The sequence below is a fragment of the Odocoileus virginianus genome, chromosome 9 (genome assembly GCF_023699985.2).
Source record: "Odocoileus virginianus isolate 20LAN1187 ecotype Illinois chromosome 9, Ovbor_1.2, whole genome shotgun sequence".
NCBI lineage: Eukaryota > Metazoa > Chordata > Mammalia > Artiodactyla > Cervidae > Odocoileus > Odocoileus virginianus.
The window spans coordinates 33,201,409-33,227,006 of NC_069682.1; the positions used below are offsets into that span (position 1 = coordinate 33,201,409).

The window sequence follows — 25,598 nt, forward strand, 5'->3', positions numbered from 1 at the left end:
CTCAAATATGCTTACGTCTAAGAATTTCCAAAACACATCTTAAAATTCTCAAAACTTGATAAAGAGCCTAAGAATTCTATGTGGCATTTAAATTTTATTCTGGGCAAGACAAGTCACTGGGAATAGAACATATGTGGTAAAAATCTTTAAATTCAAACTTTATTTGAATTAAAAAAATAAATTTATGTTACCCATATTATCCAACTTGGACAAAATCTGACCTTAAGAGAACATGAAGATATGCCCACAGTACCGAGATAACACACAGATCTATGATCATTATGAAACCATTTCCAAATACAAGGATAAACAAGTTTCTCATTGCCAACACAAAAACAGGTATTTCATGTCACTATCTGTGTACCTTTGATTTAATTATTAGATTGAAATCCAGGAAGGTTTGCAGTGTCCAGTTTAAATGGGGGGAGGGAGATGTTGTGGCGGCTCCTGTTTCAAGAAGTCAATCCACAACATGAAATTTTACTTTTTAACCAACTCAGTGGCATCATAGCCATTCTAAGTAGTGATGAATACACAGGTGTATTCATTCAACTATGTACTATTATATTATACACTCTTTCCCTTTTCAAGAAACAAAATAATGTTAGGTTACAAGGATATATCCAGCATAAAAGAAAAAACTTGTTATGTTTCTAACTATTTTACATTATAAGTGGCTATGCACATATATCTGTAAACAAACTACTGAAATGAATTCAACACTACATTAGTTCAAAGAAAAAAATCAATACTTACTTCCACTGGCAAACCCACTAGTGGCTGTTGCTTGCATCACCTCTCTTCTGTAATCTCTATCTTTTGGGAAGCTATTAACTGCCATCTTGTTTGCTTCTTTTTGTCTCTGTTCTCTAAAAATGAAAGATAAACCCATAAAAATTACAACAGATACAATGAATCTACACTTAACACTTGTGGTCAAATGTGTAAGGAAACAGTACACTGAACATCAAAGAACAAGGCAGTGCTGTCATGTAACTGGTGTGGGACCTGGGACACAGCAACAGCAGTAATGCTTCTCACTGATGGCAACATTACACTGATTTACATGCCATGAACCCCACAACTATACACAGTAACAATAATTCTACATTCTACATGAAGGAAACACTGTCCTACAAGACAAAGATTTCTAATACAGATTATAGAAAAGATGAATAAATGTAGATCAATATGTTTTAAAATTAAACATACTGTTTACAAGGACCTTGTGGACAGCTGCTCATCTGTCCTAGTTTTTTTGGTTTGTTTTTTAAGAGAAATATGGAAAACACAGACAGTGGGTCAACATTTCAATTAAGAAGAGAAGTGATGAAGAGCACACTAAGAAACGTAAATTTAGAATGTTTAGCGCTCTAGGATGTTAGCCTGTAGAATCAAGAGTGAGAAATACTGTTCAATTAAGCACAAATACCTTTCAAGCCACTCTTTTGGTTTTTCCCATTGTGAAACTTCTGTTCGACAATTGTAGTAGTATTTTTTCCCAGAAGAGCTAATATGCTCAGACCAGTCATCTGCAGAATCATAAGGCTTAAAAAAAATTAGAAAATGTTAATGTAATTTAATCACTTGATATATCAAGAATGTAAATGGTTTTATAAGCACACATAGGGGAAAGACTTGAGACAAAGGTACCCTCATCTGAGATGGAATCATCTGCACGTATATTTAGGAGATCTTAGTCTAAGAAAACCTTCAACTAACAATGGAACAGTCTATAAAGTATCAAATTAACATCATACCTTAGAAAAGCATTACAAAACCCCCATTACCACAATTTTAACTGCTGAAGTCTAGTCACACAGAGAATCCAGTCTCAACTGGCTGACTTGATGGCATGAGAGCACATCAGTTCTGAACACTTTAAGGCACAACAGTAATCAGTGTAACAGAGAACAACCTGCTTGTACTCACTGTTACTTAGTGGGGGAGAAAAGCACACACAAAAAAGCTTCGGTATAAACACAGGATATTAAAAGCTATGAATTTGCTCCAGCTTCACAATCCACAAGACATGTCAAGTATTAACTGAACTTGTCTCACACAACATACAGGATCAGCAGCATCACTCATTTTCCCAGAACTAAAACTGGTCTGTCTTAGTTCTCAGATTCAGTCTCTTGCTAGTCATTTCACAGACACTGTAAAATTATCATGAAATTAAAAATTATCTGAAAGGCCCATTTCTCATGGAATTAATCTCAACAATGTAATGTTTAACTGCCTGCACTGGCTCCAGGAAATCTGGTAGAAATCCTAGTATTACATGAATTTATTGATAACTGTTTACCAAGGAGCTGCGAGATTAAAATGAAGCAAGGGTTATACTTTGGGAATTCATCCTTCTTCCTTGCTCACCACTGTGCAGAGGGACACAATTTGAACACTTCAAGAAACGAATTCGTATGCACTGCCTATTCAACTTGAATTTAGCACATAGGAACAAGCACAGAGAACATGTCCATACATCACAAAACTAAAGAGTAACAGAAGAAAAGATCAAAACTCAGGTTTCCGGCTATCTATTATTCCCACTAAATCAACACCAATTTTGGAAATGTGTAACAATTTTGAGCATAGCTGAAGAAACACTGCAGATTCTGCTCTCAGGCGGTTTCAAAATTGTGAAGCTGCTGGTTATCAGCCCAGTGCTTCCAAACTTCTAGAGATCAGGGGAGAGTCAATTCTCAACACTCCACCCGACTCTAGCCAGGAAAAGGCTTCACCAGGCTGCAGGAACCCAATCCAGAAGGCAAAATTCAAAAGGGTTCTTCTCTACCATCTACCACCCCCTAGATCTAAATTATTATGCCAACAAAGCCCTCTATGGATGTATTTGCAAGATTTGGTTTGCTGGGCAGGCAATTGCATGGGATTACTAGTTTGGTCTAAAGAGATGAAGGAGATTTGGTCTAAAGGTGGACAGAGGACACCAGAGTAGAACAGAGAGGTCTAAGCCAGTGCTCTTCAAAAGTGATGGCTATGCAAACTGTGACCTGTCCTGGAGGAGACAAGGAGCTTGCATCAGAATATATATAAACACACTGCTTCCCGAGCCAAAGGTCTTGCTTTAAAAAACAAACACATACCATAGCTCAACTAAAGAGTGTATTTAATGACAACTAAGTTCCATTGTGGCACAACCTGCAGGACAGTGAGTTAAAAGTTCACAGACCAGAAGCTTGAAGAGCATGGGTCTATCAAATTCTAGGTTAGTACAAGTTAATATCTTACTTAACAAAATGTGCTTACAATCACATACTAGTAATTGAAGTTCATCTTCTCCACCCTATTTCTATCCCCCAAAATAGGTTAAGGAAGAAACCTTTTAAAGAAATGGAAATATTTAAATGCTGATATGCAAAAGCAGGTGTTAAATGTTTTTCCCATTGTATTATTTTCCACTTTACTGAGGTGTAACTGACAAATATAATTAAAAGATATTTTATTTAACCTGGGTTAAAATAATGTGTTTTTTTAACCTGGGCTACCTAATATTCATCTGTTCGTCTCTTTCATTACAAAAATATTAATGAACAGTGATTTTATATTTTACTTTACTACTCAGAAAAATGTCCATTAGAAGTGATTTCAAGACATGGTTTGAAAGTAATCTTCAGATTACTAATGTTCAAAAGCCAGCTTCTCAGGTAACATTAAACTCAGTTTGTAAGAAAGTGCCACGCCCACTGGGTACATGATGATGAAAAAGACCACCACTTGAAGGTTAATTATATACCTAGAGTTGAAATTTACAGAAGGGGAACCTTGATTCTAAAAACACATGACATTTAATCCATCTTCTGTTGTCACTCACATAGTGAAATCCCCTGACACCCTTAAGAATCTGGATGCTGCAAACTTTCTGATGCCCATTATTTACACTCTCTGATTTCATTATGCCAATCTATTTCCTGAAAATCAAGATAATCAGAAACCGTTTTTCCGAATTTTTTTTTTTCACCAAAACAATGTCCACAAGGCCTGCCTCTGTCCTAACAGCATATGAATACGAAATCTAAATTGTCAGTGATGAAGGGAACATTAGGTTAGTGCTAGACTGTTAAATTAATGGGGCTATTTTTCACAAAAATGGATCCTCATTGTAAAATACTGAGTATATTTCTTAGTGAAAATGATTCAGCAGAAACAGTGTGATGATTAACACCTGTCAAAGTTTATCAAGCTGCTGTCTGGATCTCAATACCATCCTTCTGTGTTCTGTGATGCTAAGGCTGGGACAATGCAAATTACATTCTATTTAGCCAGCTAGCTTTCTGTTAAGAGTCTGCCAATATCAGACATTAGAGGAGGACTGAAGGGCAGGAGAAAGCAGCCACAGGGGATCCCAGTTTCCAGCTCTCAATCCAGAATCAGAAACAGCTTCATTATACCCCTCAGAGAACTGTGCAGGGCTCCTCCTCTGAGCAATTAGGTTCTGATAACCCCCAACCTCTTCCTTTTGTTCCCAGTCCTCAGGGATAATCACTATCTATGCTACTTCTTGTTTTCCGTGTTTGAAGTTCTCTGTGATAAAATAACCAGCAAGATTTGTTTTCCTGAATAGACCCTAACACTTAAAACTTTTTATGAAAACCATTGATGTCCCAATTTTCTATGGAAATGTACTAATCACACTGATTCAGCAAGAGACAAAAAGTAATAAACCCCAAGAGTTTTCAATACCACTTAAGGTATGATAACCACATGAATAACCAAGGCAATGCCTGCTGGATTCAACCAATACTTCCATGGCCTTTCAGTTAGTTGTCCTTTCATTCTTCCTGTAATGGATTTTCCACACTGCTCTCTGATGGTTTTTAAATCGCAAATACAGTACTTCCTGACTAGGCCCTTGAGGATCTCTCCACTGCCTTCACATACAGTCCACGATCCTTGGGAAGCAGAGAATACTGTGTGATCTGGTCCCATTCTCTCTGTAACCTGAGCTCCTACCATTTCTCCACACCAGCAAAACCTGTGTTCTCCAGACAAAGTGCTTCTTCACATTTTTGTGTCTTTGTGGGTGCTGTTCCTTTCCACGCTACACAATTCCAGGCCTCTTCCACGACGTGGGCTACAGGCAGCCTGCTGGCTAGCACAGCCTCTTCACCCAGGCTCAGTCCCCTCTTGAGGGCTCCCCCAGGACCTTAACATGCACTGATCTAATGGTTTACCGACCTATAGTCAGTCTCCATATTTTTTTTAGTTCTATACATCAAAAATCTAGCATCTGCTTGAAAAGTTGAAATCTTATTTCTGCATGAATGTATTAGAACTTTCATTTGATTCCTAACTTTAAAAAGTTCAAACTACTTCATTAACAATTGCTTCATTTTTAGAAAAACCTACAATCCTTCACTGGGTTTCATGCCTTTCAGGACCAAGACGACCTCTATTATCACTAAATGTCTTGTAGGGTATATAATATATAGTAGATACTCAACTTACAGATTTTAAAAACAGAAGTTTATAGATTATGAAAAATATAAGCTCAAGTCAAGACACAAGTTTCATAATCTGAAGTTCTTTGTATCTCAAGTATCACAACGGTAAATTTTGCTCCACAAAAGAATGCTAATGAAACAGTATCAAGATGGCATATTCAGACTATCCTCAATTTTAATATTAAAGCTAGCTAATTAGTTCAGGTGCATTAAGAAGAACTTTGATTTTTTAAAATTTTGCAATATATTCAAAAAACAAAACTGCAAACGATTATATACTTACTGCATCTGAAGTTTTGCTTGGATTATTGCTTGGATTAGAAGAATGTGAATTTGAACTATGAAGAGCACTGTGGTTGTGTGAATTTTCTTGGGGAGAGTAACTGGTCCCTTTAATAAATAAAAAGCAAAGAGAATTTTAAGTAAGTCATAGCTGATGTTTATACTGGGCTTCTGTCATACTACAGATATATCACTAATTCATCATTGCGAAAGTGAATTTTTATCATTTCCAGCAAACTGTAGTTTTTAAAAAAATTAAAAGTTGTATGAAAGACACAACATACATAGAAAAAAGGCCAAAAGTTCCACTAATGAGAGAACAAAAGTGACAATTACCCAATTACCCACTGTCCATGGAATTCTCCAGGCAAGAATATTGGACTCGGTTGCCATTCCCTTCCCTAGGGAATCTACCCAATCCAGGGATCAAACCTGGGTTTCCTGTATTGCAGGTAGATTCTTTACCATCTGAGCCACCAGAGAAGCCTCAATTATCCAGTAGGGTTTTTTTTTGTTTTTTTTTTTTATGGTTTGATAACTGATAACTATTTTTTTTCCCATTTATTTTTATTAGTTGGAGGCTAATTACTTTACATCATTGCAGTGGTTTTTGTCATACATTGAATATCCAGTAGGTTTTTGCAATTACTTTTCAACTTCTTAAACAGTTTTCCACACTTGCTCTTTAAAGTTTTAACAAATTTTAACTAAAACAATATAAAATTTTCAAAAAGTTAAGTTTCAGGGAAGGTGCTTGCTTTCAAGATGATGAAAATGACATCATATCTCCTCACAATAGGACTAGTTGCTTTAAAGTAAACATAAAATAAAGAATTTTATGAACCATGACCATCAGAGATGCCAGTTTTATCTTAAGAAAAGCCAAGATCTAAAAATCCAGACTTGATTAGCAATACAAAAACCTCCACTACAAAATCAACTTCCCACCTACTCCTTGTCCCAAAAAATGAACTGGCAAGTGGTATGGAGGCTACAAGATAATGAACAAAAGCTGGAAGCAGGAAGAGCAATTTAGATGGTCCAGTGGCCTGGAAAGTTAGCAGTCAGAATCAGGGTGGTTATGAGAAGAATTTAGTAAGAATTAACTATTTCAATCAACAAGAACAACTACAGGCCTACCTTTGTTTTATTGGGCTCTACTTTACTGCACTTCAAAGATACTGAGTTTCGTATAAATTGAAGGTTTGTGTCAATCTTACATCTATCAGTGCTATTGACAGCGTTGGTTCACTTCTTGTCTCTGTGTCACATTTTGGTAATTCTCATAACATTTCAAACTTGTTCACTGTGATTATCTTTGTTACAGCAATCCGTGGAGAGTGATCTTTGATTTACTATTGAATTTGTTTTGAAACACCACAAACACCACCCACACAACATGGCAAGCCTTAATGATAAATGTGTGTGTTCTGACTGCTCCCCCACGTCTCCCCTTCTCCACGGGCTGCCATCTTCCCTGAGACACGCAGTACTGAAATTAGGCCAGTTAATAACCCTACAATGGCCTTTAAGTGCTCAAGTGAAAGGTAAGAGTCACATATCTCTCACTTTAAATGAAAAGCTAGACACAGTTGAGCTTACTGGGGAAGGCAGGTTGAAAGCCAAGACAGAAAGCAAATGAGGCCTCTCACACCAGTTAGCCAATGTGAATGCAGGAAGAAAGTTCCCACAGGAAAATTAGAAGTGCTATTCCAGTGAACACAAGAAGAAAGCACAACAGCATTGCTGCTGATGTCGATAAAGTTTGAGTTTACATGGAGAGAAGAAGATATATACCAGCCAAAACATTCCCCTAAGCCAAAGCCTAGTGCAGAGCCCACACTCTCTTCAATTCTATGAAGGCTGAGAGAGGTGAGGAAACTGCAGAGAAAAGTCTGAAGCCAAGAGGTTGGTTCCTGAGGCTGAAGCAAAGAAGATGCCTCTGTAACATCAAAGTGAAGCCACAAGTGCTGATGTAGAAATTGCAGCAAGTCACCCAGGAGATCAAGCTAAAATCTTACATTCATAAAGGTGGCTACATTAAACAACAGATTTTTCAACATAGATTGAAACAGCCTTCTATTACTTTCACAGAAAGAAGGCATCAACGCCTGGCATCAAAGCTTAAAAGAAGAGGCTGACTCTCTCAGGAACTAAGGCAGCTGGTGACTTGAAGTTGAAGCCAATGCTCATTTACCACCTGAAAATCCCAGGGCCCTTAAGAACTATGCTAAATCTTCTCTGCCTATAAATGGAACAACAAAGCCTGGATGACAGCACATCTGTTTACAACATGTTTTCAGTGCACTGTTAAGATGTACTGTTAAGAAAAAAAGACTCTTCTTAAAGTACTAGGGCTCACAGACAATGTGCCTGGTCCCACCCAAGAGCTTGATGGAAACATACAAGATTCATGTTGTTTTCATGCCTGCTAACATCTACTGTGCAAGCCCATGGATCAAGGAGTCATTTCAACTTTCTATTCTTTTTCAGAAATATATTTCATAAAGTTATAACTGCCAACAGACATGAGTCTGACTGACCTAGGTAAAGTAAATTAAATACCCTCTGGAAAGAATTCATCATTCTAGATGCCATCAAGAACATTCATGATTCATGCATGGTAAGAGGTCAAAATATCGGCATTAACAGGAGTATGGAAGAAGCGGATTCCAACCCTCACAGGTGACTCCGAGACTTGTCAAGATTTCAGTGGAGGAAGGAACTGTAGATGTGGTGGAAATAGCAAGACAACTAGAAGTGGAGCTGAAGATGGGGCTGAAAGGCTGCATCTCATGACAAAACCTGAATGGATGAGGAGCTGCTTCCCATGGATGAATAAAGAAAGAGGTTTCTTAAGAGTGAAGCTACTTCTGGTAACGATGCTGTGAAGGTTGTTTGAAATGACAAAGGATTTAGAATATAACAAAAATTTGATTGATAAAAGCAACAACAGGCTTGGAAATCACTGACTCCAATTTTGAAAGATGTAAAATGCTATCAACCAGCACTGTATGATAGAGAAACATTTGTGAAAAAAGAGCCAAGCAGCAAACTGCATTGTCTTAAAGAAACCGTCACAGCCAGCCCAGCCTTCAGCAATCACCACCACAATCTGTCAGCAGCCATCAACATAGAGGCAAGACCTTACTATTAGGATTCCTGAAGGCTCACAAAATAACATTTTTTTTTTAGTAATAAAGTATTTTAAAATTAAGGTGGTTGTTCAGCCACTAAGGTGTGTCTGACTCTTTGCAACTCCATGGACTGCAGCATGCCAGGCTCCTCTATCCCTACTACCTTCTGGAGTTTATGCAAATTCATGTCCACTAAAGTCAGTGATGCTCTAACCATCTCATCCTCTGCTGTACCCTTCTCCTCCTTCCTTCAATCTTTCCCAGCATCAGGGTCTTTTCCAATGAGTCAGGTCTTTCCATTAGGTGGCCAAAGTACTGGAGCTTAAATTAAGGTATGTACATGTTTTTAGACATAATGCTATTACTTAACAGACTATAGTATACTAAACTTCTAAATGCACTGGGAAATAAAAAACTTGCATCTTACTTTATTGCAATATTCACTTGACTGAAATGGTCTTGAACCAAAATGGCAATCTCCCCAAGGTATGCCTCCAAATGGGTAAGAAAGGTGGATTAGGACAGAAGATAACCTGAAGTTTCACTTACTCAATTGGAATGGTCAGCAGATCTAGGAATTCAAAAGTGGAGCAAGAAGTCCGTTCCATTAGAAAGGTGAAAGGTAGGGGACTCACATATAGTAACGTAAAAAACAAGCATTATGAGCTCTGAATGAGTAACAGCAAGGCAAGAGGAAAGGGAATAACCAAGATTTAATCTTGACTAGAACACAGCTTACTGGGGAAGCTAGAAGCAGACTCAGAGAGAGACCCAATAAAGCTAATGATGTAACAAAAGATATGTACCGAGGAAAATGTATGGGGTACAAGAAGAAAATTTCCCAACAAGACAAGACTGCTGCTTAAGATGTCTAGTGGTTTCTTCATCTACTTGTTTAAATGTACCTTGCTGGACAGTATGTATTTATGTAAAACATCCTAAACTTTAAAAAAAATACAGTAGTCAATAAATTCTTCAATAAACATTTTAAGACAACACAATCGAAAGAAGCAGTCAGTGAAGGATAAGCTCTGTGTACAGAGACATTAACATGCCAGCCTGAGATCGCTATTAGAAAAGTCTGCTTGAACAGTTGGTCCTTGGCTAGCACACTGACTGTTCAGGAAGGTTCCCACAACAGTAACTGTTAAGAGTGGTTCACTGTGCCTAAGCCTTTCTGCCGATGATATGGTTTATGCTGAATACCTGTTTTCCTACTGGGAATCCAGACTTTTGGTTCAAATCAGGCAGAGATGCCTACATAAGAATCCAAATCCAATAAAAAACCTTGGGTACCAAATCTCTAATAAGCTTCCACAGCCCACAACATTTCACCAGTGTCGTCACAATCCGCTGCTGGAGGAATGAAGGGTGTGCTGTCTTTCTCTGCTGGGCCAAGGCTCTCAGAAGCCTGCACCTGGTTCCTCCAGACTTTGCACCACATGCCTTTTCCCTCTGCTGCTGTCACTTTGTGTTCTTTCGCAGTTATTAAGACAAAGCCATGGTAATGAATGCTAGGTCCTGTGACTCCTCTTAAGACAATCACCAAGCCTGGGGGGTGGTCTGCGGACCCCAACACATTCAGTTACAAAGAAAAAAAATCCAAATTAAGACTTTTTTTCCATTTATTTTCATTAGTTGGAGGCTAATTACTTTACAATATTGTAGTGGTTTTTGCCATACGTTGACATGAATCAGCCATGGATTACATGTGTTCCCCATTCCAATCCCCCCTCCCACCTCCTTCCCCATCCCATCCCTCTGCGTCTTCCCAGTGCACCAGCCCTGAGCACTTGTCTCATGCATCCAACGTGGGCTTGTGATCTGTTTCACCCTTGATAGTATACTTGTTTCAATGCTATTCTCTCAGAACATCCCACCCTCGCCTTCTCCCACAGAGTCCAAAAGTTTGTTCTGTGCATCTGTGTCTCTTTTTCTGTTTTGCATATAGGGTTATCGTTACCATCTTTTTAAATTCCATATATATGCGTTAGTATACTGTATTGGTCTTTATCTTTCTGGCTTACTTCACTCATGTATAATGGGCTCCAGTTTCATCCATCTCATTAGAACTGATTCAAATGAATTCTTTTTAATGGCTGAGTAATATTCCATTGTGTATATGTACCACAGCTTTCTTATCCATTCATCTGCTGATGGGCATCTAGGTTGCTTCCATGTCCTGGCTATTACAAACAGTGCTGCGATGAACATTGGGGTACATGTCTCTTTCAGATCTGGTTTCCTCGGTGTGTATGCCCAGCAGTGGGGTTGCTAGGTCATATGGCAATTCTATTTTCGGTTTTTTAAGGAATCTCCACAGTGGCTGAACTAGTTTGCATTCCCACCAACAGTGTAAGAGGGTTCCCTTTTCTCCACACCCTCTTCAGCATTTATTGCTTGTAGACTTTTGGATAGCAGCCATCCTGACTGGCGTGTAATGGTACCTCATTGTGGTTTTGATTTGCATTTCTCTGATAATGAGTGATGTTGAGCATCTTTTCATGTGTTTGTTAGCCATCTGTATGTCTTCTTTGGAGAAATGTCTGTTTAGTTCTTTGGCCCATTTTTTGATTGGGTCATTTATTTTTCTGGAATTGAGCCGCAGGAGTTGCTTGTATATTTTTGAGATTAATCCTTTGTCTGTTGCTTCGTTTGCTATTATTTTCTCCCATTCTGAAGGCTGTCTTTTCACCTTGCTTATAGTTTCCTTTGTTGTGCAAAAGCTTTTAAGTTTAATTAGGTCCCATTTGTTTATTTTTGTTTTATTGCCAATATTCTGGGAGGTGGGTCATGGAGGATCCTGCTGTGATTTATGTCGGAGAGTGTTTTGCCTGTGTTCTCCTCTAGGAGTTTTACAGTTTCTGGTCTTACATTTAGAAAAAATATGGAACGCTTCATGAATTTGTGTGTCATCCTTGCGCAGGGGCCATGCAAATCTTCTCTGTATCGTTCCAATTTTAGTGTATGTGCTGCCAAAGCAAGCACCAAATTAAGACTTTTAAAAAGAAAACCTACACCAAAGAAGACGACCTACACCAAAATTTGTACTTTTCAGGTGTAACTTAAAAACTGTTTTTAAAACTCAGCTTTACAGTTGCATGCAAGTAAAAAAGAACTAGTAATATGGCCTAGAGAACACCATATTTATACCCTATGAGTTGAGAATCCCATGGAAATTTCCATAAATATGTTGCAACAATGAAGAAAAGAATGGCCAGTCTTACCAACTGAAATGATCCCCAGAGTAGTTCTGTAAGAAGCCTGGGTTAGATCCCCTGACATTTGCATACATTCTTAAGCAAGAGGTGAATCTATGAAAACAATAGTGCCATACTAAAGATGTGGTAAAAGACATGATAGGAAGAGTCCTCTATAAGCCTAAGATATATCAGAAATGAGATCTACTGATCTCTCTTGAGTTAAAACACAAGAATTCTCTTTAGTGTTATTCTTCATATCAATGAAAATTCAAAAAAAAAAGTGGTAATTAGTACTGAAGCGCTTAACCTCTGAACAAATGACATATAAGATAGCTTTTAGGTCCATTGTTAAGTGTTTTCAGAGGGCACAAATTAAAAACCATAAGCATCAAGACACACTAGTCTAAGACTTTAACAGAATCAAGAGAAAAAACTCAATCAGCTGTTAAGAGGAAAGCTATTTTCAGCAACAGGAGCTTTTTGATAGGGACTAGATTCCACATTCTATGAGACAGATTCATCTAGAAGACTTAGCAAAACTACCAACTCTAACTTAAAAAAGAAGTGAGGAGGAATTTCCTGGCCATTCAGTGGTTAGGACTCTGCACTTTCACTGCTGAAGGCATGGTTCCAACCCTTGGTTGGGGAACTAAGATCCCATAAGCAGAGAGGTGTGGCTCCCCAAAAAAGTGAGGACCAAGATTAAGACACAGATATTTTATTGAAAGACTAAGAATAAACTGATATTTTTAAACAGAACCCAAAATAAGTCAAAGAGGTTGTACAGGAAGCATGATAAAGCAGGCAACAGGCTCTCTAGATTAGGGTCAGAAGAATGCACTTAAGAACTCAAGGCAGGGAAGATTTGCCTCTGAATAATATGACTAGCAATGCTGGAGACCCGGGGTTCGATCCCTGGGTCAGGAAGATCCCCTGGAGAAGGAAATGGCAACCCACTCCAGTACTCTTGCCTGGAAAATCCCACGGACAAAGGAGGCTGGTAGGCTACAGTCCGTGGGGTCGCAAAGAGTCAGACACAACTGAGCGACTTGACTTTGACTTTATAATTGGCTGAACCAAAGGTAACTATTACAAAAGCTACAGTTTATATTATCTTCCAAAGTATTTGGGGGTGGGGAGGGTGAGGGTGAGCATCCCATTGAGACTTTTAATTTCTCCATGTAGTTCTTTCCAAACTGAAGTATCAAGCAGGCAGAAAAGCAAGGTCACAGGAATCATTATGGTTATGATTTTCCACAGCCATACCTATGGAGGGCTACAAACAGTATTTCTTTGAAAACTCCTACTTCATCTCCCATTAATTTTTATATCCCCATTATACTCCCATTAATTTTTATATCCCACTCCATGGTGGATTTGTATGTTTCAGGATAAGAAAAGCGTTTTTTATTTTCATTTTGGTAATAGCAGTATAGTGTATAGTCTAAAGCCGAGAGAAAGAATAAATGACCTGTGGATGGTAAATATCCAAAGAAAAATACAGCCACACATAAAACTTGAACTCAGACTTTCATTGCTAAATTCAGAGACATATATATATATGCTGGTGAGAGACTGTCTCCTAGATGCTGCCTGGCTCAACAAAGTAATGGAAGCAAAAGCTGTTTACATGTCTGATGACCTTTATGCTTTCTTTACATTACCAAGAAAAAGGCTCTCCACTTCAAAAGAAATTATCTCCTTAAGAAAAGCAGAATTTGTGACTAAGTGGGATGAAACTGTTTTAAGTAACACGAATTTAAACCAACCTTAAAAAATTAAAGTCTGATGAAGCAAGTATTCAAGACTTTCAGACCACAGGTACAGCCAGCCATTTAAGTATTATCTACAGTTATTTTTGTTCTCTTAATTGTGGCAATGACTGTGCGGACTGTGGGACTAGAATTTTTACTATCCAGCCCTTAAAGAAAAAGTCTGCCAACTCCTGCACCAGGCAAATGATAGACAGTTCGTGTTAATGGTGCAAGATCCTGCCCTCCTCCCTGACAGAATCTTCACTATTTAAAAAGGGAGAATAACCCATCCTACTTGTCAACCTCTAAACTTCAGAAACCAGATCTTAAAGAGTGAGAAGGCTATAACCCACAGTCTGAGAAAGATGAAGTCCTAAGAGAGTACCATGGGAAATGGGACGAAAAATGTAGCGAAACTCACCTGACTCAGCAAGAAATGGGCATTAAGCAATTAGACTGCCCTCCCATTTAGAAAAGGGAACTTGGATATTATTAAATGCAAAGTGGGAAGCACATATAATTCTACATAAACAAACAAGGCTAGGAAATGCAACTAGCTCTTCTGAAGATGAAATAAGTTCCCAGTCTATTCAGGGGCAAAATATGGCATTGTGTCCTTATTCAGAACATGATAACCACTAGAATTCCCTACGACATCCTCAGACTTAGAAATTAAGTCTTAATGCTTTCTCCAAGAAACTGGGAAGAATGAAGATCTCAAGTACATCCACCACCCCAGACTGGTATCCAAACTAATACAAGCAGATAATGTGCATGACTGAATAAAGGTTCACCAGTGGACCTCAAATATCACTCTAGTAAAAAATGTACAAAGGTAATTTCACAGAGATTGTGATTCACACTCTATGAGATGGGATCTCAAGATTTGGATTTTTTACAGGCACTTTCCCTGTCAAGATGGTTTTGGTGGTCAGGATCCAGACCAGGGCTTCCCAGGTGGCACTAGTGGTAAAGAACCCGCCTACCAATGCCGGAGACGTAAGAGATGCGGGTTTGATCCCTGGGTTGTGAAGATCCCCTGGAGAAGAATGGCAACCCACTCCAGTATTCCTTCCTCAGAAATTCCATGGACAGAGCAGCCCAGCGGGCTACAGTCCATGGGGCCACAGAACAGTCAGGCACAGTGAGCACGCACACATGTATTAATAAGTATCCAGACCACACTTTATTCCAAGTGTCCTCCTCTCATCAATTAGAATCAGAGACCACAGATTTAAACATAAGGGGATTTCAGACTTCCCTAGGGGACCAGGTCTCCAATGAAGAAGACGAGGGTGCCATCCCTCATCAGGCAACTAAGTCCCTGCACTGCAACTCCTGAGTCCACACATCACAACTAGAAAGCCCACATGCTACACCAAAAATCTCGTGTGCCACACTTAGATCCAATGCAGCCATAAATATTTTGAGAGAGACACTTACGCTTAAAGGTCAGAGGGCGTTCACAAAAAAAGTCATCTACCTGTAACGGGCATTTCTGCATAACAATCAATGTTTTCCTGAAACACCTTGAATTCTGCAAAATTGCACACTAAAAGTAGAAGTTTTATTGGGAAAATAGGGTAGGGGCAAATCACTCAAAACTACACTTTATCATAACTGAAGCACTAACAAAAACTTGAAACTGACAAGCAGCTCACTATGTTTGCAGATTGCTTCAAGGGATATTAAATTACTGGGGTTGAGAACATGGAAATGAAATACTGGGTAACAAGGCTACCATAAAAAAAAAATGGACAGAAAGGTACAAATTGCCACAGAGAGGAAGCCACACAAAGCGAGGGAAGCAGACCTGAATTTTCTTTAAGGGTCTTGCCTGTACAGCTAGATAAGGGCTTTCCTTTCCTATTTGAAAGTTACATCCTACTCCTGCTATTCTGATTTCCATTTCCTAGAAAAAAAATTTTCATGTATGAATCAACACAACTTCATTATATTGACGCCATTCTCCAACTTATCGACTGCATATGAGCTACCGGGTGATGAAAAGCAAAAGTTGTAGCTAACTGGACTGAACTACTCTGTACAGAACATTTTTCAAAGAACCATTTCATATCTGAAAAAAATCAGCTTCTAATTAGCTAAGCCTATAACCTGATTCTGTTTTATTTAACCTGCTGAATTTTCTAGAAATGTAACTGTTGCACACATTGTACTGTATTGAGAGTTTTGTTTTGGAACTTTTACCAAAATGTTCAACTCTTACAAAAATCTCATTACCAATAATAATGCCATATAATGCACCTGCTGGTATCAAGAGACATGAGTTAGGACCAAAAATAATTAAACTTGTAGAGATAAATCAAAGATACAGCTCTCACTGATTAATAAAGCTCTCACTTTCATTAATACAGACTATTTAAAAGAGAGTACTGCTATCCTGTATGTTTATAACAAATGAACATGTTAAGTATTTTCAGCACATTGATACCAACTACTCTGTGCAAATTACATTTAACATCATTTCCTTTGAAGTTGCCCTTTTATTCCCTACTCTTAACATGTGCAGGTGGTATGCATTATTCACACTTGTCTACAGGCTTGAAATGGAAAGTTTACAGAACACTTGAGAAGGTGCACATGCAACAAGGAAAACTGAGTTGTATCCCTTCCTTACATCATACAAAATAAACCACAGAAATTAATTTAAGAGCAAAAACTATAAAACTCTTAATGGCATAATCATTGCCAAAAATATGAGCAGAAAAGAAAAAACAGATAAATTAGACTTGGTCAAAATAAAAAACTTCGTGCTTCAAGGTACACCATCAAGAAACGAGAAGACAATCCACAGAATGGGAGAACATATCTGCAAATCATATGCAAAGGACTTTTACTTGGTTCTGCTAGTAGAAACTCTCTGGCCAAAAGGTACATGAAAAGATGCTCAACATTAACCATGAGGAAATACAAATTAAACCTGCAATGATATACAACTTCACATCCATCAGGAGGGCTATAGTCAGAGAAACAGACTTAACAAGTGTTGGTGAGAATGTAGAGAAATGGCACTCTCCCACACATTGCTGCTATAGAAGTAAACACTCGACTGCTTTGGAAAACAGGCTAGAAGTTCTTAAAAAGGTTATATATAGAGTTATCATATAACCCAGTAATAACACCTCTAGGTATGTGTCCAAGAAAAATGAAAGCATGGGTCCCAAATGTTTACTGCACACTACTTGGAACTGCCAAGAGACAGAAACACACCAAATGCCCTGCAAATAAATAACAAATCAATAAAACATTCTATGTCTATACTATGGAATTATTATTCAACAAAAAGGAACAAGTATTGCTACATGTTAAAACACGATGAACCTTGAAAATATTATGCTAAGTGAACAAGCCAGTCACAAGACTATACATTGTAGGATCTCACTTACATAAAACATCCCTATAGGCCAATTCCTTTTTATAGAGACAGAAAGGAGATGAACGATTGCTGATATATGGTAGCACAGGGGAGTGGGGCTGCAGGTACAGCTACAGTTTCTTTCTGAATGATAAAAATGTTCTAAAATTGGTTGTGGTGATGGCTGCACAGCTGTAAATGGAGGAACTGTATGGCAGGTGAATTACATATCAAAAACAGGATACAAAAGTCTACCATATCTTATATTTGATTTTTACTTGTCTAGCTTAGAAGTCTGCCATCATTTCTCAAATCCTACTCCGTGAAATGCTTTGAATAATCAATCTTGTGTGGTCAGGTGAATCTGGAAAAAGTTGCACATGATACTGTCTTACAGAAAACTTGAATGAACTTTAAAAGCACTGAGAATTGTTGGTGAATAAACTTTAACCTGGTGCAGGGGGAGGAATTAAGTACAGATATTTGATACAATATGAACCGAACCTCAAAATCACCATGCTAAGTGAAAGAAGCCAGTCAATTTGATACAATATGAACCGAACCTCAAAATCACCATGCTAAGTGAAAGAAGCCAGTCACAAAGACCACATGCAATCCATTTATATGGAATGTCCACAATAGGACAATCTATTAAGACAGCAGATCAGCAGTCTGGAGTGGGCAGGGAGAAAAACGGGAATGATGCTAATAGGTATGGAAATATTTTTTTCTCCCCAGGAGATGGGTTGATAACTGCATGGAATGTGAGTTATATCTTAATTTTTTAAAAATAACTAAAAAATTCTTGCAGGGTGGGGAGGTTGGGTCTAAGTTGAGAATCATTCATTTAGTGAAGAGTACTCAGTCAGGCCTCATTTAGGCAATCTGGGCTTTAATCAAGATTTTTGCCTCTATACTTCACTAAATAAAAACGAGGAGGTCATTCAACTTCTGTAGTAACTGCTATTTGTCAAATAAGGCAATGGTGTGCAAGACTACAAAAAATGACAACTAAATAGGAAATGCCATATTATGAATATTAGTAACTTCTTTTAACCTCTGCCATCTGACTTTTTACTAGGGGACTGATTTAGACATTAGAGTAAGATTTTTATCCTCTCTGTTAGCTCTTGGTGAGGGCTGTATTAACAAGCTAACAATGAAAGTCCAGGGCCTTCAACCTGCCTATGCCTTCATGATTCAGTGCCTCATACTTCTATTTCTAAAAAAATTATCAACACAGAACTCTCAACTCTTCAGCAGTCTCAGGCACTGGCCTTAATACCACGCAGAGTAAACAGGTAGTGAGCACTACAGGGCCATGTTGACTGAATCCTGGACTAAAAGCTCTTCTTCTTGACTCCAGTAGAAATTCACTGGGTTCACCATAATAGCTAACTGCCCTCCCACTTTCATTCTTATCTCTAGTTCAAAACACTCACCACGGAATACACAAGACAATCTTTTCAACATGTATCTCAGATCATGACATGTGTTTTTGAATTTCAGTGAGTACAGAGGGAAGCCATTCAAACTCCTCGTTGCTCACTACACTTTGACTACACTGGCCTTTCATTTCTCTGAATATAGGCCCAGTTCTTTCCTACCCTAAACCCTTCATACACTCTACCTGCTCACCACTATCTCCCACTGCTGCCTGTGTACTTCCTGATCATCCTTCAGTTTCAGCTTAAATGCCAAGTTATTAGAAAAGCCCTCCCTGATCCCTCAATCTAAAAACAAGTCCCCACTGAGAATGGATACATGTATATGTATGGCTGAGTCCCTTCCCTATTTACCTGAAACTATCATAACATTGTTAATTGGCTATATCTCAATACAAAATAAAAAGTTAAAAAAAAATTTTTTAAAGCCCCCATCACAGCACATCTGTCCTTTATAGTTATTTTTATGCAGTGTAATTAGACGACATCTCACATTGCTCCCTATGCTTTCTTATTTTTAAATTAGCTGACTGGCTAGTCTAAGACAGAATGCATTCCTTTGAAAGAAAAATATGGGTTAGCATGAAAAATAACAAGCATTTTTAGTTAAATTTATAAAATTATCTTAAGACTCTAAAAGGATGAGTAGGAGACAATGCAGCTGAAAAACTTAAAATATCCTTCTCCCAAGCTGATGCCTTTAGAGAGACAGTACAACAAACAAGGAGAAAGAGAGGCAGGTGCTGGCACGCCTTTAGGTCTCCAAGTATTTTCCCCTCCTGACTCTAATCAACTGGACAAGAAGTGGCAGAGTTCAACTCTGGAAGCCTCATGGCACCCCCTCAATCTATGAACAGATGAACAAAGGAATCTTCAAGTAAGTGCCATGTCCTCTATCAAACGGAGAATAAAATTCTGTCAAAGCAAACAATATGAACAAACGGCATAAAAGGATGTTAGCACAGAATGAAAGGGTTCAGAGGGCAATGAGCAGAACTAGTTTGACAGGAACATGTGGTTCCCAAATGAGATAAAAGTATAGCAAGCTAAATTAAGCTAAAGACATCAAGGACCCTGGAAATCAAACAAAGAGGGTGTGTGTGGAGATTTTCATCTTTGCTTTTGGGGGGTTTTTTGGTGGTGCTTTTGAATAGTACTGGGTGCATCATGAAAAAGCATATTAAAAATATGTCTTTAAGGAAAACATAAAAGACTAAAGAATAAGATTAAGAGGATTCTTTCTAGAGAAATGGTTATCTAGTATCTTTCTCCCAACTTCAAGCCACAAAATTTCCTTACATGGCTGCCTGCTCATCCTTCAGATGTCAATTCATGTTACTCCCTTAAAAAGGCCTCTCCCTGACCACCTCCTACACCTGCCTCCCTTCCTCCCTGTCATTATCATTTACTTTCTTTATAGCACAAATCACAACATCAAGTTACCCTCCCTGTCTACTTTATATTATGTCTCTTCCACCAAGAGAGAAACTTCCTGTGCATAGGAACCTTGCTGCCATGCTATGCTACAATCCCTGATGTAACTACAACAATGCTTGAGTTTCTCAATAGACACATGAATGGAAACCCAATACCTCAAACAGGAGTGCCTCTTGCTATAATGGTGGTAGTGGGGGATTAAAAGTAAATAGTTCAGTCACATTCTTGGAACCTCTAGGCTCTATACAGTGTCATTTAAAAAGAAATGACATAGATTATCCCTAGTTTAGCTCTGGAAAAGGCTGGATAGTAGTTAACAAGTTATATGTATCATTAGCAGGTATACAAAGTCCATCTGTTAAATATGACATAGCAAATAGGTTTGAAGACACTCATGACCTGAAACAATCTCTGAAAATGTCTGACACCCTCCATTCTATTACCTAGGAAAAGTGCTTTCCCCAAACCTGTAAGTTATATGAAAGAAAAAAGGCAGCATATTCCAGCAGTTACCTCAAGGAAAACAATATTGATGAGAAGTTTTAAAACTGCTCTACTGTGTCTCTTAAAAGATGCTTACTCCTTGGAAGGAAAGTTATGACCAACCTAGACAGCATATTGAAAAGCAGTCATTACTTTGTCAACAAAGGTCTGTCTACTCAAGGCTATGATTTTTCCAGGGGTCATGCATGGATGTGAGAGTTGGGACTATAAAGAGAACTGATCGCCAAAAAAATTGATGGTTTTGAACTGTGGTGTTGGAGAAGACTCTTCAGAGTCCCTTGGACTGCAAGGAGATCCAACCAGTCCATCCTGAAGGAGATCAGTCCTAGGTGTTCACTGGAAGGACTGATGCTGAAGCTGAAACTCATACTTGTGGCCACCCGATGCGAAGAGCTGACTCATTTGTAAAGACCTTGATGCTGGTAAGACTGAGGGCAAGAGGAGAAGGGGACAACAGAGGATGAGACGGTTGGATGGCATCCCTGACTCAATGGACATGGGTTTGGGTGAACTCTGGGAGTTGGTGATGGTCAGGGAGGCCTGGCATGCTGTGGTTCATGGGGTCACAAAGAGTCGGATACGACTGAGACTGAACTGAACTATGTCTCTTAATACAGGCATATACACACAAACAGCATTTACTCTAAAAACCCCACCTGTTCTTGCTGTGTACTCATCCTGCTTTGTATTTAGACAGGTCTGCAGTTTAGGGTGGGGTACTGGTGATCTAAGATTGAACACCTTGTATCTAGGTCTTCTCCAACTGGGACATGGTTGTATATTAAAGGGAAAAGTAAACACTGCTGTATCACCTAAACCAGTTTTATAAACATTTAAATGGTGCATGCAAAATAATATGAGGTACCTTAAAAATAAAAACAGAAGCTCAGAATGATTAGGGATAAGATAATGTTGCTGATAATGTTTAACCTGCATACCAATTTTACCACAACATGCTTTCTACAGAGATTATTACTATGTTATCTCTTCACTCTCCCTTGAGTTCCCCTCTCTGTTCCTCACTACCCATCCTGTCCAATCACAGCTCTAGCCAGACTCAGATATTACAGTTTTACTGAGGAACTGTTTCAAACTTTCAAGGAAAAAATACATTATCTGTTCCAGAATCAGATTCAATCATTAAACCAACCAACCAGAAAACCCTGGCAAAAACAACAAGAATCAAAGAAAAACAGCAGAAGAGGATTCACATCTATATACACACCTCAGTCCAGGAATGCACAACAGCTTAATATTAAAAGTCCTGCATGAATATGCATCTTAAATTTTAATTTTTAAAAATATTCTGTCAACAGATGAGAACATTTGATAAACTTCAAAGACTTCTAAAAAAGTGTCAACAACTGTAGCAAATAGATGGAAAAGCTTCAAATAAGGAACAGTCTTTACATAATGATTATCCCATCACCAAGCAATACCCTTTTAACACCCCCAAGAACAGTTATTTCCGATTGAGTCTTTTACTACTTTTTAATTGCAATAGCTATTGATTTTCTAAAATCAAGAACAGATTTTAATATTATAATCAGAAGCTACAGAAAAGCATTAAAAAGGATAACTGTATCCTCCTAGGTTTCTTCTCACATGGAGATCTAATACTCATAATCACCCTACTTTACATGTGGATTTTTCTACTTAATATCCAAGAACATCTTCACTAAATGTGGTTCTACGTCATTTTTAACAGCAACATTATATTCCACATTGCATAATGTAAGTAATCCTAAGAACACTTATGTTCTCTATTTACCATCTAGGTGTTAGAATTCCCATTCATGCTAAAATGGAATGAGTGGTATGTATAAAGAACCAAGTAAAACTCATCTTAAGAGACTGTTTCCAAATTTTAAGAATCATTAATTCAATGAGTGGAATAAGATACTTTAATAACTAAATGATTCAGGCGTCATGAAAATTTGACAATGAAAATTATACTAAAAGCCGATTTTCAGATGAACAGTGTTAAGAACAGGCAGTCCAGTGGTTAGGACTCTGTGCTTTCACTGCCAAGGGCCCAGGTTCCATCCCCGATTGGGGAACGAAGAATCCAGAAGCAAGGAAGCGAAAGTTTTCTACATGTGCCCTCCAGAAAAACCTATCAAAATTAACTAAAGAAAAAAATTAACAAATCCAACAAGTAATACAACAAACTGGTCCTGACAAATGATTTCAAGGAAAATTAAATCCATGCTCAAGTGCAAAAACATACTAAAAAGCCAACATCCAATTCCTCTAAAGTCTATTAGGATACATATTTTAGAACTATGGCAGACAAAAGGAGGGAGAATTCTTAAATCATCCAGGCAGAAGCCTGTCACTTACAAAATAAATCTCAGAACTCTACATAGAAACACTAAATGCCAAAAGACAATGAAGTAATGTCTTGTGCTAAGAGAAAAAACATAGATGTGACCCAGATAATTATTTTTCCAAGTAGACTGTTACAACTGAAAGAGGACACTCTCAAATATTTTAAGAATTTAAAAATTAAGGTAGTCTTAATTTGGGAGGTGATGGTGTCAACAGACTAACACAGACAATCCTAAGAAAATTCAAAATAACCAATGCACAAATGGAAACGCTAGAAGCTGTACTTTCGAGACAGGCAGTGTGCGCTGAATGAAGCTACACTCGTCTCCTTAGTATCTGGGCTCAATATCACTTATTTCAAAGCATTTATTTTGATACCCTTTTTTTTGGTGCCAAATGACATATAGCAAATAATTTACTCAAAACACACTCTTTAAACTTCCCTTTGTTGTTAAAAGCAGTCAATAACATTACACACACACAGCATTCATTTAACAAATGTTTCATTTACTGAACTTTTACTGTATGTCAAAAGCAGTGCAAGACCTAACAGTACAGAAATCATTCTTCTCTGAACCTTAGTATAGTTTTCCAAACGTTATGTATCAAAAAAAAAATTGAGGTGCTTTTTAAACAGTGAAAATACCTATTCACATTCACCCCTTTTAATAATTTGAAGATTTTCAGGTTTGTTTCAACTTCTGAGGTGATTCTGACAGATAGGCAGGTTGAGGAACAACAGGTCTGCCAGTTACAGCTGACCCTTGAACAAGGCAGGTTTGAACTCTTGGCTATTTTTCAACAGTAAATGCTACAGTCTTACAGGGTCTGTGATTGGTTGAATCTGATGACTTGGAGGAACCGTGGAGATGAAGGGCCACCTATAAATCACACCACACCTGGATAAAGCCTTGCATTGTTCAAGGATGAAATGCACTGCAACCTCTCCTGGTCGCCTGAATCTTCAAAGGCAGATTAAATGACAGTAATTTTACTGTTAACTGTACTTTAAGTTTTTTGACAATGGTAGCACAGGTCATCTAGAAGAGATGTCTATGTTATTATCTGAGCAAAATGAGAAGCAAATCTGGTTTATTTACCAGCACTTCACGCTGGATACAAACATTGAACATTAAATTAGCATACAGTAATTAAACATCTTTCCTTTAAAAAATTCAGGTATTTGTGTAATGACTTACAGAAAAATGTGATTAAAGAGAGGGTAATAAATGAAGATTAAGATCTAACAACAGTAACAGCTTGATAATTGGTGACAACAAGATTTTCCTATTTGCAACGGTCATTAAGCGGCAATTCATTTATGCTGGCATTTGTAGGAGAGAAATGAAGTTACTTCACACCAAAATCTGTACATGAGTGTACCGCGATGCTGGTAATAGCCCAGAACTGGAAGAACCCAAATGTCCTTCTACACTGAATGGTTAAACAAACTGAGTACATTATACCATACAACACTACTCAGCAACAAAACAGAGACACACCATGGACACGCAGTCCCTTGGTTCTCAAGGGAATAATGCTGAGTAAAAAAAGTCAATCTCACAGTTACATATCGTGATTCCATTTATATAACATTTTTGAAATGACAAAATTACATATTGAGAAGACATCAGTGGTTGCCAGGGCTTAGGAAAGAGTGGAAGGAGGGAAGTGGCTGTGCCTATAAAAAGAGTAGCACAAGAAACTGCTGAACTGCTCTATATCCAGACTATGGCGATCGTCACATTCATCTACTCATATGCTACAACTGCACAGGACACATACATATGCAAAAAGTGCATGTAGTCAATAAAATCGGTGAAATCTGAGCGATCAGGGATTGTATCAACGTCAATTTCCTGGTTGTGACAGTACACTAAGTATACTAATAGTTATGCAAAAAAGTTTTTTGTCTTTATTTTAAGTAGCCAGCCAAAACCAAACAGCTTGGGATTAGAACCCTAGTGTGACCGCTCCTATTCTGCTTGTTAACAAGTATGGGTGGTATGGTTTTGTTCTCTCACTGCCCTAATCAAAGTCATTCTTCTTGAAGGTGCTCTTTCAACATCACTGCCCTTCACTCTCCCCACTTAACTTCCTAATCTCCACCAATGTATGTTTAATCACTCCTGATTACTTGCCGAACTTCTATGGCTTTTCACTCATTTCCTGGAATCAGTCACCATCAAAACTTTCTCCAAACACATCATTTTGCCTCTTAGAGACAAGCCCAATATCAGCCAATTCTGTCAATGAACTCTACACTTTTCTTTCCCCATTATTGTTTCTTAATTTTTCTTAAGTTTGTTCTTAAACACTTCCAGATTTGATGCCATTTCAAAGAGAAAATCCTGTTCAAATGTTCTCCTTAAAAATACGTGTTGCGTTGCTATCATTAAATTGTCATACGTGTGAAAAATTCCCAAACTTATTTAAAACTTCCCTGCTTTCTTTTAACTCCAAAATCTCTAGAATACAACCACTGTGGTTTGGCTATCAGCCAAAATTAAGAAAAGGCAGAAATTATTACGCATTACTAAATACCCTAAGTATAGGAGAAGACTGATTACTTGGAAAGAGTAATGCTTAAAGAATATGCTTCTTTGTGCCTAAATCCAAATACAAGGAGATCTTCCTGACCCAGGGATTGAACCTGAGTCTCAT

General features: G+C 38.0%; 1 protein-coding gene and 1 non-coding gene across 5 annotated transcripts in view; both read right to left on the reverse strand.

Moving 5' to 3' along the window:
• The window catches only part of WAC (WW domain containing adaptor with coiled-coil), a 79,141-nt gene that overhangs the window by 28,827 nt on the left and 24,716 nt on the right, over window positions 1–25,598 (reverse strand). For all 4 annotated transcript variants that reach the window (XM_070472169.1, XM_070472170.1, XM_070472171.1 and 1 more), the window contains exons 4-6: window positions 5,749–5,855; window positions 1,433–1,548; window positions 757–869 (exon numbers count right to left, since the gene is read on the reverse strand). In XM_070472169.1, coding sequence (XP_070328270.1) covers window positions 757–869; window positions 1,433–1,548; window positions 5,749–5,855 — 336 coding nt within the window. The remainder of the gene's footprint in view (window positions 1–756; window positions 870–1,432; window positions 1,549–5,748; window positions 5,856–25,598) is intronic.
• LOC139036893 (U6 spliceosomal RNA) lies at window positions 11,766–11,872 on the reverse strand. The gene has a single exon (XR_011489747.1). It is a non-coding gene; the product is annotated as a U6 spliceosomal RNA (small nuclear RNA).